The sequence below is a fragment of the Crocodylus siamensis genome, chromosome 4 (assembly GCF_052110815.1).
Source record: "Crocodylus siamensis isolate JL-2025a chromosome 4, ASM5211081v1, whole genome shotgun sequence".
NCBI lineage: Eukaryota > Metazoa > Chordata > Crocodylia > Crocodylidae > Crocodylus > Crocodylus siamensis.
Window position 1 is genome coordinate 96,265,284 of NC_143398.1, and position 17,410 is coordinate 96,282,693.

At 43.1% G+C, this 17,410-nt stretch overlaps 1 protein-coding gene across 2 annotated transcripts in view; it reads left to right on the forward strand.

Moving 5' to 3' along the window:
• DMC1 (DNA meiotic recombinase 1) overlaps positions 1-16,207 on the forward strand; it is a 28,157-nt gene extending 11,950 nt beyond the window's left edge. The window contains exons 6-13 of one of the 2 annotated variants that reach the window (XM_090041067.1): positions 874-915; positions 9,451-9,523; positions 10,247-10,338; positions 12,939-13,012; positions 13,116-13,230; positions 14,547-14,607; positions 15,210-15,326; positions 16,138-16,207. In XM_090041067.1, the coding sequence (XP_089897193.1) occupies positions 874-915; positions 9,451-9,523; positions 10,247-10,338; positions 12,939-13,012; positions 13,116-13,230; positions 14,547-14,607; positions 15,210-15,326; positions 16,138-16,207 (644 nt within the window). The remainder of the gene's footprint in view (positions 1-873; positions 916-9,450; positions 9,524-10,246; positions 10,339-12,938; positions 13,013-13,115; positions 13,231-14,546; positions 14,608-15,209; positions 15,327-16,137) is intronic. The other variant, XM_090041068.1, reaches the window with a different exon arrangement.
• The last annotated feature ends 1,203 nt before the right edge of the window (positions 16,208-17,410 follow it).

Here is a 17,410-nt window from a genome sequence, read left to right on the forward strand (position 1 = left end):
ACAGGCAGACAGAACAGTAATCACTTAGGGCTTTTGGAGGTAGTCAACAGGTCAGCCAGTAAGCTGTTTGAAGTAATGTGGAGAGAGGCTATTGTTTTGCTAATGGAGTGATAAAAGCTATTATCAGCCCCCTGGCTGGCTTGCTTGCCTGTCAGTTTGCTGCAGACAGTATGATGAAGCAGGGAGGGAGACTGAAAAGTTTTGTATAATTAACAGATGCATGCACTGCACACCCCACTTTGCCTCAGAGTGTTAGCCTGGGGCTGGCAACACTCCCATCCCTTGAGTAGCCAGTGGGAAAAAGCCTGGGACCATGTAGGCAGACATCCCTAATGAGAGAGTCCTGGGTCCTGGCCATGTCTCACCTCAGCTCAGCTCCCTGCAGAGGGGAAGGGAGGGCTGCTCTAGCACCCCCCAGCTTCTAGCCTGAACCACTGCAGGCATGTGCCTGAATTTCCTCAGTCCAGAGAGAATGTCTGTCCAGTTTCAAACCAGTTCAGCCTAGTCAAGTTAGACTAACCTGCAAAGATTGAATCAATCTCTGGCTTTTTGAATGTCTGACCCTATGTCATCTATTCCAATGTCCTAGTATATTTAACTCATCAAGGATGGCAGCCACTGTAGACAAATAGATGTGAGCTCAGTTTAAAATCTCTCAGGTATAACACTTTTCACAGTGCAGCATCTCCAACACCCACGTTTCATATAGGTATTATATATGCATTATATGAATTATGAGTTGGGGCTGAAAAGCAGAAAAGACCCATGTGGATGACTGACATTTTATAAATGAGAAAGCATTCTTATTGCAATAACTTAGGATTTGGCAAACTGCAAAAACCTTTTCTCCTTTTTTGCTTTAATCTTTAACAGAATTCCGAACAGGTAAAACCCAACTTTCCCACACTCTATGTGGTAGGTACACAGTCTTAATATTGAGAATTGTATTCCTATGTAACCTCATTCAGCTAAGAACTTTATGGAAGTCTCAGGCTTTGATCTTTAAAAGGAGAATTGTACCAAGCTTGTAAATAGTATTTAGGAACTAGCACAAAACTGTAAATAACTCTTTAGGATATATGAGAAAAACAGCCTGTCCCAGAAAAGTGGAAATATGACATATCTCTAGAAATGTAGATTTAAATTACCATTATATCTATTAATTCATATAAAGATGAATAGGAAAGTTGTTTAGTATTTTGCTATTATGTTAGATTTCAGAACTTGTTGATGGCATTTAGTGGCTGTTCACATACATTCAAAATGCCGTGGAGACAAAGTTCCCAGCTGAAATAGAGATGAACTAATAAATACATAATTACCATCACAAATTCCTGAAAAATAGAAAAGACAGAGTTAAGATAGATGCCAGTGCAGTCTTAACTCTGACTCTCTCCATACTTGCATGCAGGGAGTTATCTGCGTGCAACCCAGTTAAGTGTGCCGTATGTATCTCCATAAAATGAGAGACAGAGTAACTGGAGTTTAGCACAGCTGTGATAGTGAGATGACACAATTGGAGAGGCCCTGCTTCTCAAGAAAGGGTTTTTGCCTCTTTCAGTACATCTCCCATATGTCTAATCAAGGGAAAGAATCATATTTACTTAACGCCAGTGCAAAGCAGCTAGCATTCTCTTTGGATTCAGATTTGGCCGATTCGGGGGACTGATTAGACTTGGTGATTCAAATCACTGTTCCGAATTGATTTGAAGATTCGGCCGCAGCCGAATTGGCTGACTCTCTGAATCAGCCCCATCCCCTGCCCCCTCAAAGGCTGCCCCACTCACTCTCCCAGACCTTTAAAAAAAAGCCCGCACACACCGGCTGGTGCCAGGCAGGGGGCTGATCCCTGCTGCCCCTGACTGCCCCATACCACGTGGGGGGCTCTGTCATGAGCTCCCCGACTTCTGCCCGCCCTCCCAGCCCCACCATAGCTGCCCCACCCATCCCAGCTCCCAGCCCTTTGCAAAAAAAAAAAAAAAAAAAGGCCCGGCTCACTGGCTCCTGCCAGGCGGGGTGTGGGGGTGTGTGGTCCCCACTGCCCCACGCTGCCTGAGGTGGTCTGTCACAAGCCTCCAGAAGCCCTGAGGCTGCTGCAGCAGCCGGTGAATCTGGGTTTTTTGGGTTTTTTTTAAAGGGCCAGGAGCTGGGGTAGGCAGAGCAGCCATGGGGGTAGCGGGGCTGGAAGAGTGGGCTGGGGTCAGGGGGCTTGTGGCAGAGCTCCCCATGTGGCATGGGGTAGTAGGGATCGCCCCTTCACCTGGCAGCAGCCACCGAGTCTGGACTTTTATTTAAAGAACAGGGAGCTGGTGCTGAGCAGGGCAGCCATGGAGGTGGCTTAGGGAGCAGGCAGGGGATTCAGCCTGGCAGGGGTCCCCCCATGGTCCTCTTCCCCCTCCTCCAGCCCCTACACCCCCATGCCCTACTTACTGGCACGGAGTCCAGGTCCAGTTCCCTGCTGCAGTGAGCAAGGACTGCCCAAATTGCCGAAGCTCTCCGAATCTTTTCTGAATCGATTCAGACCTTTTAATTGGTCTCCTGATTTGATTTGGATTCAGACATTCAGCCACCAAATCAGGCCAAATCTCTGAAACAAATCAGCTCTGAAGCTTTTCACAGACCTAACATTTACCTGTAGGGCTCCAATATGTCTTGTTTCTGTGATGAGTTCTGAGTGCAGGTGGTTTCATTACTAGCGTACATCAGTCTTCCTGGTGTAGGGACGACCAGCAATGAGATGTGAAGGGGTACTGTGGGTTTCATGATAGGTAAATGAAAATACAGTATTGGATGGAATCCTGTAGGTAAGGATGTAGGGGCTGTAAAATGATGGAAGTTGTAAAATGTAACAAATGTGGAATAGCAGCTGTATGTTTTCTGAGGTAGAACAGATGTAAGTAGCTCCTGTTTGATGCAGCATGCTTAAGCATGAGTTTTGCTTGAGCAAACAGGAAGTGGTAGACATCGCCCTACAATAGTCACGTGCCCTTTACGCTGAATGAGATGCTCTGTTTGGAAAGGCAGAGTGCAAGTTTGTGTGCTCTGCTTGGATTGGTGCATCACTCAAAGACCACAGAATCGATTCTGTGTTCATATATTTAACTCTGTTTATCCTAGTTTTCAGAAGTTTGAATTTTTTGCTGGGCCATAACATTTTGGAAGGCATGATACACCACTGTGCAATGTTAACTCAGCATTAATGAAGATTTTCGTCACTATAACTGTGTGGTGCCAAGTACAATAGGACCCTGGGTGGTTAGTGCTATCACATCACAAGTATCTATTGGTAGGGGTAAGCGAGACTAGAGGGGCATCTGACCTGCCATGGATTTGGAAGTATCTGAAGTCCCAGGCTGAAGAGTCTGGGACAGAGGTTACTTGCCAGTGGTAGCTTAAACGATCAAGTTCTGTTCAGCTGTTGGAATTCAAAACTGATTTGGCTAGTCTGGAGGGTAGAATACTTGCTGGTGGTAGTGCCACACAGACTTGAATGATTGAACTTTGCTCAGTTGAAATTTGGAACTTAATTCAGAACTGATTTGACTCTGGAAACAAAAGTTATATATTTTTTTCAGTTGTTAATAGTTATGGCCTGGAGGCTCTGGGGTTCAGATGCCCCCTAGTCTTGTTTGCTCCTAGCCAAAAGGCCAAGGAGCAAGGCAGGGGAAAGTATACATGCAGTCCCCTATTATCACACAACTGAAGCCTACAGGGGTGTGCACTAGGCAACTGAATCTCCAAATCTGAATCAAAATGGGAGACCTATTAAAAGGTCCAAATTGATTTGGAAAAGATTTGGAAAGATTCAGAGATTTGGAAGGCAGACATGCAGGAAACAGAAATTGAGAAGAGGGAGGGAGAGGAACTGGGGGGGGTGGGGAGAGACTGTTTTGATATTGACATATGTAGCTGGTCAGTGACTGTGATCTTTTCCTGAGTTCCCTTCCAATCACAGTGCTCTGGGGGAGGGACATAGAAACAAAATATAAGGCTGTGTCTGAAGTGATCTGTGCCTTTTGTAAGCTGTCTGTCTTGGACCAGCAGCATCTGAAAGGCTCTGGCTTGCTATCTAGTCTCTTGGTAGCAAGCTAGTCTCTCTTCTTCTGTGTTTTCCCTGACAGTGTGTCATCACTGTGCACTGTAGGAAAGCACAACATATATTACAGACACATACACATTTTGCAGCACACCAAGCCTTATGAAGCATGCTGGAAAGGCAGGTGCCAGGTCTTCTGGCAGGGGAGGGGGAGGGGACAGAAGGAGAGCTGTAAGTTCCACCACCACACCCAAACATAGATACACCCTCTTTCCTGGCAGGATGAGTCTTCTGCTGCTAGTGGGAGCAAGGAGGTGGGAGCAGTGTCTGCACCGACACCACCTTCATTAACACCATCAATAACCACCAGCACCAGCATGGCAGTCTCCACCCCAATTTCAGTTCCCAGCATAAGCCTTCCAGTGCCAGAAGAGGAGCTGGATCTGGAAGCAGCAGAGCAGAGCTGAGTGCTATAGCAAAGGAAATTCTGGGGAAGGAGCAGGAATCTTAGTTCGTGCTCCACACCCCTCAAAGTTCCCTTAGAGGCAGGTCTCTTCTGGAAGGAACTTTGGAGAAGATTGTGGGAGCAGGTGGCTCAGCTCCTCCTGTTGTGCCTCTGCCTGGTGAGGAGGGGGATAAGGCAGGATCCCCACCCGCAACCCAGAAGTGGATGGGTAGTTTAGCCTGGGATCATTTTTAGGTGGCAGATGATCTCAGGTATGCTACCTGCCAGCACTGCTGAAAGCAGATCAGCCAGGGCAAGGATGAGAAACACTTCACCACCACAACGATGCTGCTACATCTCAGCAGGCAGCACACCCTTGCCTTTGTTCTTCCTCAGCCTTGCACTAGTGGGAATGTGCCCAAAAATAAGTCCCCCTCTCACTCCAAAGCTTCCGTCCCCAAGCAACAGAGGCAGGCCACCACGGACCAGTGGTGGAAAGGTGGAGACAAAGGGAAGGACTTTCCCAAGGTAAGCAAGGTCACCCAGAGCACTGGGGAGATGCTTGCTCTGGATGGCCAGCCCTTCTCCTCTGTTCAAGTGGCTCCTGGCCCCATCCTACCAAGTGCCCACATGCACCACCTTTAGCACGGTGCTGCCCTCCCTATATGAGGCATGCAGGGAGTGCTTGAGGGAGGAGCTGTGGAAGGCAGGGCTGCAGGTAGCTTTGCACTTCACCTTGAACATCTGGAGCAGCTGGAGTGGAGATCATGCCTACCTCTCCCTCACACTGGTGCGATCAGTCAGGCTGTCGGTGGGCTCTCCTTCAAGCAGATGTGATGGATAAGTCCCATATGGCAAGGAAGATCATGGTGGCCATAAACCACATGGCTTGATGGGCAGGGTGAGCTCACCCACGGATTCATGGTCATCAACAACAAGGCCAATATGGTGAAGGCGGTGTGTGATGCCAACTTTGTTGGCATCCACAGTGTGGCACACAAGTTCCACCTCATAGTCAGGGACACCATGGAGGGAGACAGGGCTCCTGGTGATGGCCTGTCAATACCACTACCAGCCAGTTCATTTCAAAATGCAGGAAGGTGGTAGGCTATTTTCACTGGTGCATCAAGGGGGGCAAGGTGCTGCAGGACAAACAGGCAGAGCTGAGCATCCCACAGCACAAAATCATGCAGGATGTGGAGACTCACTGGAACTCTACATACCCAATGCTCAAAAGGCTGGTCAAACAATAGCAGGCCGTCCATGAGATGGCCTTGGTCGGGGACATTGGGATCAGCGGCCCCCTTAACAAAACAGAGTGTGATACCATCTCCCAGAACTTGGTGGTCCTCAAGGCATTCCTCGAGGCCGCTGAGAGCCTCAGTGCTGGCAATGCCCTCCTTAGCCAGGTGATCCCCATAGTGAAGGAGCTTGAGAATCAAATGGAGAAGTTCCAGGGATCAATATTCCTGGCTGGGGCAAGTTGCTTCTCCCAGAGGTGCAGGCACTGATGAAGCGGCTGAAGTAGGGCATCAAGAAATGGCTGGATCCGTTGCAGTCCAGTATGGCCCACATGCTGGTGAGCATCTGTGACCCGAGGGTGAAGGGGAGCATCTGCAGCAGCAAAACCCTTGATCATTGGACAGAGGTGCTGATGAACAGAGTCAGTGAGGAAGAAGGGCAGAGGCAGGGGAACATGGAAGAGGGGAATCCACTTTCCCCTGCCAGCACTCCAACCACCAATGTGGGCCAAGGGTATGGCTTCAGTGTTGGGCTCCAGAGGCACCAGACCCCACCTTCAGGTAGGCAGCATGGAGGCCTCAGTGGCTACCTATCTCACCAAGGACGTGGAGCCACTGCACTGCGACCCCTTGGCCTATTGGGCAACCTGCAGCCAGGTGTGGCAGGATCTGGCCACAGTTGCCCGGGAACACCTGTCCACCAACCAGTGTTCCAAGTGAGAGGGTGTTCAGCATGGCTGGTGATGTTGTGACACCCCACCACACTTCCTTGGATCCTGGTTTGGTGGACCAGCTGGTGTTCCTGAAGGTGAACCTCCTGCTGCTGGGGTTCCCTAAGCTCCACATGCAGACGGTGTGAGTGCCAGCCTCCTCACTCTACACCTACTTCCTTTTTTTAGTTGCTTTCCAAACCGTTTAATGCCCCACTCTCAGAGCTGGAGGCAGCAGTTTAGTTTATCACCAGGCAGCAGAGATAGAACATCTCCCTGCTGAGCTCCCATGTCAGGACAAACTTGAAGATATGAGCTGGGGCTATGGGGAAGGAGGCGGCCTCAGGTCCTGAGCATGACCTAAAACTGCATCCTGCCAGGGTAGGGAGACCTGATGGGACTGCCGGTGACATGGCAGCCCCAGGAAATGCCAGGACCATGAACCTCCCTGGTGAAAGGTGGGTAGGGGCACCTGATAACCTCCAGCCACCACATGTGCTCACAGTCCTGGCTGGGGAAAGCCCAGACCTGTACAATCTTTGAGAGGCCTGAGGCTTACTGTTTGCAGTGGAGTTGTGAGGGTGACAACAGGCAGGCAGCTCAGATCTGACCTGAGGTACCCTCGACTGATCCATGCTGGAGCCAGGACCCAAAGGGGGTGGGGGGGGCGGGGTAGAAGGGACAAGGGCGCACTGCAAGAAATGTCCAGAGCAAGAGGCTCGGGATTCTGACTGGCCTGAAGGCAGGGCCAGGGCCTAAGGGGGAGCCAAATGTCCCAGAGAGGGGACCACAGCTGGAGGGGGTGAAGGATGCAATCTGTGAGGCATGGGGTACAGTGTAGGGAAGGTATGGAGCTGCAGAATGGATGTCAGCCCTAGACATCAGGGGCCTAAATGGGCACCCTCCTGCCTGGTTACCATCTGAATCAGTTTTCCATCAAGGCGTAGCAGGTGAAAGAGGGGTGGGCGGTTGGCCCAGAAACAGGTCAGGATCTAACTGGCACTGGGAAGGCCCCCTGTTACAGGCTACCAGCCCTGCTGCATTCATCCCACTCTGCCTTAATGCACACAAGGCAGACAAATTTCTTTGGGGCAATATGATATCTTTTATTAGACCAGCTGAATAGTTGGAGAAATATATCTTAGCAAGCTTTCAGGTTTAAAAACCCTTCGTCAGGCTGAGGAAGTATTTGCATTTAATGTGTGCGCTTCATGCCCTCAGAAGGGGCTACCATCCCCACTGTCTTCATCCTGTTCTGCCTTAACACACACAAGTGATACAAGTTTTGCTTTCAACAGTTTGAGCAGTACTTTCACAGAACCCCCTGTACCTAGCTCCTTGAAACTTGGAAGGCTTCATGCCCTCAGAAGGAGCTACCACCTCTGCTGTTTTCACCTGAATCAGCAAAAAATGACAAAGTTAGAGGTATTTCCCCATTATAGTCCATGGATGAATCTCCAGATCGGCGCTGAATCTCAGAATCCGATTCGGCCAAATCGAATAGGGACGGTGACTCGAATCACTGAATTGAATCACTGTCCCTCCAAATTGGCCAAATCTGATTCCAATACTTACCGCTTTGCATACCTGGAGTGCAGTGAGCAGGCTTCACCCTGGGAAAACCATCAGCAATCTTGCACTTAGGATGCCTGCCATGGACTTGGGGAGTATCTGAAGTCCCAGACCAATGAGTATGGGAGGAAGGATACTTGTGGTGAAGTCTCACAGCCTTGAATGATTGAGCCCTGCTCAGTTGACATTTGGACTTGACTACTGGGCTCTGCTCAAGTGAATTCGTAATGGATTTTTTTTAATGGATTTTTATTTATTATTCATTTTGTTTCAAGGGCTGTTAACAGTATTGGGATTTCATTACCAGATATCGTGGAGATTTAACATCTGTATTGTCTGACCTCCTATTATGATAGATGTTGAGGTTGTTTCTTCAAAAATGGGGAGTTTTTTGTATGGTTTAGGAGTGTGCAAATTAGAGCTGGAGAGCCAAATTTGGTCAGCAGAGCAATATCCTGTGCATGCAGTACATGGACAGGCTAATCATATGAATTTATTCATTGGTGGGAAATTGAAAAGATCATTATCCGTTGGATATGTATCTTTCTTGCAAGGTTAATAAAGTATGATAATATAGTACAGAAAGATGAAAAAGTCCTATTAGTTAGAAACCATACCAGTAAAGACCATTACATTCACACAGAAGTCCAAGGTATTCCTGCACATTACTTATTACAGGTTTCCCTTGCTTTATGCTGTACATGTGTTCATGGAAAGTGGCACATAACTCGAATTTGCATAAAGGGAACCCACTTTACAATGTAACAAATAGGCATATGTTCCAAGACCTTGACTGTACTGACCCCCAAGCCCATTTCTACTGCTTTTACAAGACAATTTTGGTACTCACCAACAGAAATAGCACACAAAAGCACAGGGCACTATCATAATGAGGATAGCAACTACAGAAACACGTGTCACAGACAGTGAGCGGGAAACACAGATTCACACAGGAGACTATATTTTGGTGTGTGTCACTCATGCAATGCACCGCACAAAGCAGCTGACTATGGGCTTCCACCACACCAATTGCATAAGAGTGAATTTACCTTGCATATAATGAATTTTTGGTATAAAAAGGGTCATGGCATAAGAGCGAATTTGCACATACAGAACCTGCATAAAGCCAGGGAAACCTGTACTAGTTATTTACATTTAGTGCTCAAATTTAGTGTTGGTACTCAGTATCTCAGCGTTTTGACATCTCTGATTTAGGATGGCCTCCGGTAGAGAAAAGTTAGATTGGATACTTCTCAAGCCAGCTGGAGAGAGAAATCAGACTTCCTATAAATGCAACATTGGCTGTTGTTATCAAATCATTTGTTTGTTGTATACAAAATGGTGGATCATTGCCACTTATTAGAAATAGTAGTAGAGAGAGCTGAAAGAGTGCAAGAGACTTTCCCCGCTTCTGTTGTTTGATCCTTTCTTTATGATGCATTCCAGTGACAGCTCAGCTTCCAGGAGCAGATGGCTACACAGGAGGGAAGATTATCTTCATTGATACTGAAAACACTTTGTATCTTTTTAATGAAGCAAGTTGCAAGTTCCATGGCATGGCATAGTGATGCATTTTGCAGTAAGCATAACGCCCCCATAATCTCTTTACATTTTGTCTCACAAGACAGGTAAAACACACTGAAAAGCACTGTACATGAATAAAGGTATGGAGTTGTCTGTTGAATTTGACCTATGGCATCATGAGGAAAAATAAAGCAGTATAATTTACTGTTATTATGAATAAGTAAGGCAAGAAGGCTGAATAGTTCCAGGTATGGAAGTTCTTATGCAATGTCTCTTATCTCTCAGTCATTAGTAATAATCCATCCCAATTTTGGGTTGAAGATACAATACAAATCTAGTTACATCTTTTCTGTATTTCTAGTATGCCCATCTCTACAACAACTATAATAAAAGTTTTTCATATTTAACACTAGGTTCCAGGTAAGTAGTAATCCCTGCTGTTATTACCTTGTAATCACCACTTGTTATCTATTTGATGAACAGTGTAAAATTATTTTTGGCTTTCTTTCCAGTCCCTAGGAGACAGATGTCTATATCATAAAAAATAATATTGCCCTGAGCCGCAATTTGTGCTTTTTATTCAAGTGGAAGTAGAGATTATGGTGCCTTGTCTGGGAGAAAAATAGATATTAATGTAGTTTCCATACTAACTTCAAACTTAAATATCATGATTTGCATTGTTTATCCAAATAGAATCCTTAACTGTGATATACTGCAGCCGTCCAGATCGTCTTCGTGATATTGCTGATCGTTTCAGTGTGAACCATGATGCAGTTCTTGACAATGTGCTGTATGCTCGTGCATATACCAGTAAGATCAGCATTGGAATAGGCACAGTAGCCTATTTTTTTCTGTAGTTCTCAGTTTATTTACTGAGACTTCCCACTCATGATCACTAAAATTTTCTAAGACTGGGGCAAAGTTTGGAAGCTTGCTTCTATTTTTCTGTGTGATTGTCTTCTGTAGCAGATCTTCTCAGGACAGTATTTCCTGTTCGGTGATGTTTTATAAATTAAATTCCAATGATACAAAGTAAATTCTACTTGATATCTGAGTATCATCATATTATCTGAACGTGACTCCTTTGAAACACTATGAGAAATAACACACTGGTACCTATGAAGACTAGTCACAAGTGCTTCAGTATAGGCCAACAGTAAAAATAGGTGATTTTTTATTGTGACTAGAAACCTTACAGACAAGGCTTCACACATTTTGAGGTAAGCTCCCTATAGCCTGCAGCACTATGGAACAGCGATTGAAAATTCTGTTGCAGCTTCAATTTGTAAATTTAAAAGTAAAGGTTTTTTCCCCTGAATTAGTTATGGAGATTAATAATGTGCATAATACAATGTTCCTTGTGTTACTTAATTTTATGTTCAATTCAATTAATTGTATGTTGTCCTTCAATTTAAAATATGCATCAAAACCTGTCTTGCATAATTGCACTCTATAAATTATTATGAGAAAATTAAAGGTTTTGATAGTTGAGTAGGTGGTAGGTGAAACTCACAGATGACAAAGAAGTCTTTAGGAATTGAGAGATAAACACATTAGTTTGTTATTGCTATAAAAATTATTGGTGGTGATGCAGTAAACAATGGTGACATTTCATCTGTCATCTTAACTTTTACAGCGCCCCCTTTATGAATGAGGCAGTTCACACATCTCAGAAATATCACTTCAAGCTGTCTACAAACTGCAGAATGTAATGTTTCAAGAATGAAAACTGAGAATTCTATATTGTGCCAGGCAGTGCCATGTTAAGCATGTTGCTGTTAGGCTGAGATATGGCAGCCTTACCCCAAGCCAGGTAGATTCTGAACCAGAAGTAGTGCTGCTGCATGTGTGGCACATGTGGCCCAAAAAGCTCTGCTAAGTGATGTTCTAAAAGACTGACTTTATTGGTACATACACATCACTGCACTAAGGCAACTATGCTACTTTCTATTTGGGAGCTGGAGGGTGCGGTATGTCTCAGCATGGCATTGACTTGAGCTATACAGACATACATTGAGGTTTTTGATGCATAATGTTATAAGTAGTGAGTGGACACTAAAATTTTTGAAGCCACAGAATCATGGAATACATGGGATCCTGCTTATATACACTCTCCATTTCCTGACTTGCTTCCATCATCTTACTAGTTAAGCTAATACCAGATTCAGAAAAAAAAAGTTGTTGGTACAGTTTATATTCTGCATGAGTATATAGCCTAGGAACTGAGAAAAAACTATATCCTTATCTAAAGCATGCACTTACTTAAATTTAGTGTAAACAGTGCTCATTAATAACGTCTGCACTAACTGTTTCATACCTTATTAAAAGCTTGTTACCATTTCAGAAACCTTATGTACTTAATACCAACCTAGAAACAGAAATGATTAAGGCTGGTTTAAAAGTCTTGAAATTGACTCTCCTAATCAGTTTCACTAATCACTAATTTAAGGGGAAACAAATAAAGTGGAAAGACAAAATTGCAAACACAGGTGCTAGAGTATGTAGGACTGACACACCTAGAAACCACTATTGAGAAGAGGAGGTTGTGATGACTGGCTGTGTTAGGAGAATGGGAGGAGACTGTATCCCCAAGAATATTTCATAGAGAAAGTAGAGTTGCCCTTTATGGAACTACCGTGACATGCAAAAATGATATGAAGTTGTTCAACATCAATGAAAAGCTGGAAGAAGTAGGCAGAATCCCATCCAATCTGGAAGGAACATCTGGAATTGGGTACAGATCAACATGAAGTGGCTTTGATCCAGAGGATGGAAGAAAAGCAAGAAAGAAGGAAGCACTATGTTGTAAACTTGGACTCCAACTCAGACAACATATGGATCTGTGAAACTTGTAACAAGTTGTGTCACTTCTGAATTGGGCTTGTCAGCCACAAGTGGATTAATCAGACACCTGACCAGACCTCTTATGTGTACACCAGGATCCAGAGAATTGACAGTTGCCTGTATATATAATTTAAGGGAAATATACAAGTTAGAAAGTAGAGTCAGAGGGTATCTATGCATTTAAACAATGGCATATTTGCCAAGTGGCAAAGAAATTGAGACTGAAATTGTGTTATGCACTTAAGCAATTATACACTTACTCAATATGAATATAAGTGATAAGGCTTTACTCATATAATTCTACCAGGAAAACTTGTTAGTGTACATATAGCTTACACTGACAAAAATAGCTAACCAAAACAATTCAGTTAGCAAAAACACATTTATGCTGGTATAACAAAATCTAGACTATTTTTTTCTGGCATAAAGATATCACAAAGCAATTGCATAGCAACTAACATTACTATATTAACAACACGTGATGGGATAAACCTAGCCTTCTAGCTGCTTCAACCCTCTGATGCTTTCTGATCCCAGTTTCATTCTCCAACTATACATTCCATTAGGTGAACATCAGATGGAACTGCTTGACTATGTAGCAGCAAAGTTCCATGAGGAAGCTGGCATCTTCAAGCTATTGGTATAAGCCCTTATTTTACTTTCTGCATCAGCCTTGTGTTTTCAGAATAGTTTGCCCTATTTGCTCATAATATACTTATTAATTTTGTATCATTATAATGCAGATCATTGACTCCATTATGGCACTCTTCCGTGTGGATTTTAGTGGCCGCGGGGAGTTGGCTGAACGGCAACAGAAACTTGCTCAGATGTTATCAAGACTCCAGAAAATCTCAGAGGGTAAGGAAGACTTTGCAAAAAAGAGTGAAAATCTCTGGAAGCTACTAAAAAGGCAGTTGCTAGTTACTGCCTAACACTACCACCAAATATCTCCAATGTATTTATCAGGTAGACGCTAGACAGCAAATCCTCTGTTGCCTTACATCACCCACCACTAGAAAATTATACTTCTGAATCATTTCACTTCAAACTGACCAGTATAAAACTCTCCAGGATTCTTCAAAATGTAGAGGTTTCTCAGAATTATTATTTGTTTTACAGCAGTGTCTAGAAGCCCTAACTGAAAGAATTGGGGCACTTTGTAAATACATAGTAAGAGACAGCTTCTGCTCTAAAGAGTTTACATTCTAAACAGACAAGAGAAAAGTAGGAGGTAAACCAGAGACCCAGAGATGTAAAGTAGCTTGTTCAGCTTCACATTCTCTTAGCACTATAAAATGTCACGAGGGATTATGACTGGATAAGTAGCAGGATGCATTCTTTCCTCTGTTTGGACTGATTCAGAACAGTAAGTTCTTCCTGCAAAAGGAATAAAAAAAAGAAAAGAAAAAACCTTCTAGAATTGGATTTTCAAAACTGCTCAGTAGGGGTGTGCGAAGTGGGCGGTATTTGATTCGGATTCAGCCTGAATTGGTGACAGTAATTTGATTCGTTGATTTGGATCACTGTCCCCGATTCAATTCGGCTGAATCTGAAGATTCGATACTTATTTGGAGAATCTGCAATTCAGCCCTAGACATAGTTTTAAATGTTTTTTACAAGCTCCCCACCAAACCCAGAAGTGGACCAGAAGTGGTTCTGGTCCACTTCCAGGTCTGCTGCCAAACGTGCTGGGGAGCCCCCCATGCTCCTGTGGGATGCTGCATCCACCCCAGCATCACAGCATTCACAAGGTAGGTAGAAAAAACATTTAAAGCTGTGTCTATATCCAAATCGCAGAATCTTTCAGAATCTTTCTGAATCAAGAGATTAAAGGGTCTCTTGATTCGATTCAGATTCAGAGATTCAGCCACCAAATTGAGTCTAATCTCTGCCAAATTGAAATCAGGGACCAAAGCTTTGCACAGCCCTACTGCTCAGCATTAGCTGACCTCTGCTATTACCCAAGTTAAATGGGAACAAAGCCCAGCAGTGATCATTTTTGAAAATTCTGTCCCTAAGTAATTCATACCAGAAGAGAGATGGAGAGACAGTCTCTTGTTTGTGAAGCCCTAGAACTGTTTAGCAAGCAACAGCTTCTTTTGTCCCATTTTTGCAAAATGATACGCATGAATTCCAACTGGATATCTTCCCCTTTCTCTTGTCCTTTGTTGTAGAATATAACGTGGCTGTGTTTGTGACCAATCAGATGACTGCTGATCCAGGGGCAACTATGACGTAAGTCACTTACCCTCCTTTTTTTCTTTTACACTGCCCCTTTCACATTGTATACTTAATGGAAATGGAAATTGGGGTTGCATGGGGAAGGACAAGCACATGTGTGAAAATACAACTTTTATTTTTAAACAGGATTGAGTCTGGCTATGACTGGCCCTCCTAGTGTGGTTAGCCCTTATACATTCATATGAATCTATGGCCATTCATTTTCTGCTTGTTGTTGATGGCTCCTTTTACTGGCTTGAATTTAAGACAGAAGTCAGGGTAGATACACATTTTTACAGATTTAACTAAATAAGCCATGTTAAAAGTGCTGACCAACATTTTTAGAAGTAGTTTATGGGCAAAGATGAAGGGTGGCAATTTTAAAATGTTCAGCAGTAACCTAACTCTGATCCTGTTAAAGTCCGTGGGAGCAGTAATAATTAGACTAACACTGAGCATTTTGACAATCCTACTTAAAGACATACATGTAACAAAAGCTTAGCTAAATCCTTTGTGATACATCTGTTTACCTGAGACTATCACACATTGTCTGACACTTAATTATAGTTGTTATTCCATGGAATTCAGAGACACTTAATCATTTTTTCTGAATGTAGTTTTCAGGCAGACCCTAAAAAGCCCATTGGTGGCCACATCTTGGCCCATGCTTCAACCACAAGGATCAGCTTACGGAAGGGGAGGGGGGAGCTGCGCATTGCCAAGATATATGACAGGTAAATTACCTCTTCTTTGTAGAGAGGACCTGTGTTACGTGGACAATTAATGGGAGACAAAATCCATGCTCCTGGGACGTGACAGCCTCAGAGCTGACAGTTAAATTTCAAATTAAACGTGTTTTTGGATTATATTTTGAGAAAAAAGAAAGACAACTTAATTAACCAGGTGATCTAATTTTAAACGTTCTCACAAGCAAATGAAATTGGAAATTCAATTAGCATAATTTCCACCATATATTTGTCTTAAGTAGACTTCAAAATTGGTATAATTGGTGGTCTGCTCCCAGGAAAGGTCCAAGGCTGGAATAATAGGTGCTTCCATGGATCAAGATTTATATTAACAGCCTATATAAAGCTACAGAAAGAATAGATAAGGACTGATTTGCTTTAGCAGAACAGAAAAGGGACTTCCAGGTGGTATTCCTGGAATCCGGTGTGGCAAAAATAGAATACATGGATGAAAACCTAGATAGCCAGATTCTTTGGTTGTGACATGTCTCTTAACCAACCACCTCCCTTTCCACCCTTCTACCTCCAAACAGGAAACTTAAATCATAAAAAGCCCTGCATTTTTTGTGAAAGTTACTAGTCTTTATTTGTGAAGGACTTAAGAAGGAATTAACTAATATGCAGACCTTGGGAGGTTTTCACACTTTTTAATTACTGATCCTGACAGAAAAATGTCACAATGTACAAGTGGGCACAAGGGCTTTGATGAATATTTTAGCTTGTTTGTGCTGATAACATTTTGGGGACTGCATTTTGAAACAGAGAAGAGAGACATTTCCTTGCTTCTTTTACCCACCAGCCCTGAGATGCCTGAAAATGAAGCCACATTTGCCATAACTACTGGAGGAATTGGGGATGCCAAAGAATAAGCAGAAACCTGGCAAAAATCTCCATCTGAAAACAGCCCAGATAAAGCCAAAGTATCCAAGGTTACTGACTCCCTGATTACTTTGTATTTTTCAGGCTGAGTTTTGGATATTTAGAATTGGGAGCACACTAGAAAGTTATTAGGAGATCATATTTCAATGATCTAAACAGGAACTGGTTCATGTTATTTCTTTTAATGAAATTTGCAGCAGTCAGAAATTTACAAAGCAAAGAAACTTGTGACTCATTCAAGAAATGTCTTCTTTAGGGTTTGTGAGAAGTAAAGCTGTTTTATCCCATGGGCTTAATGTGACCTTTTATAGTTTATTGGGAAGAGAATATCTGTGAGATAGGGTGTACACAGCATGGAATAAAATAGCATTGAAACAAACATAGTTTAAAAAAATGAGTGGTTAATACATAGAGGGGAAATGCGGTGGACAGAGACAGGAATACAGGACTTGCTAAGATCTCACTGAGAATAGAAGAATGATAGTTACTTGAAGATAATTTTTAGAAATTTTAGTCTTAATTAGTGATTTATTTGTATTTAATTCTGTTTTAGACTATTTAACAATGTTATGTATTTTCATGTTAATGGAAAATACCAAATTAGAACATCTCCTGTTCCCTATGCTTGTGTACAATACATATACTTTAAGTCAAACCCTGATCACCTGAACTGGCCTATTAACTTGTTGTGAGAACTTCAATGAGCAAACTAAACAGGATGGAGCCCAGTATTTCAAATAAATAAGCAGAAAACAACATGTGTAAATTAAAGAAACATTCCATATTTAACACTCTGAGGGATTTTTAGCACCTAGTAGCAAACCCTCTTTGTAGCCAAAAAAAGCCCAATGGGAGGCCAACTTTAGCACCTGGTTTGAGGGTTTCTATTCACCACTAAAAAGGTGCATTTTTTAACACAGTAATTAAAGTACAAGTGCTATCCTAAAGCAAAAGCACAGAGATGACAAATCACTTTAGTCTTAGTGCAAGAAACTCACTGTGGTTGACTACTCTTTCTTGATGTTGACTTCAATGTATTTGTTTCACAGTGAGACTACAGTGCATCGTCTTCACTATAGTATTTACCTTACGATAGGTCATATTCATCAATTATTTTGAGGCAAGAAACAAAACTTTTTAAAAAGTTAAGTCAGGTCTAGAGAAAAAATAAGGCATACCCTTTTTAATGACTT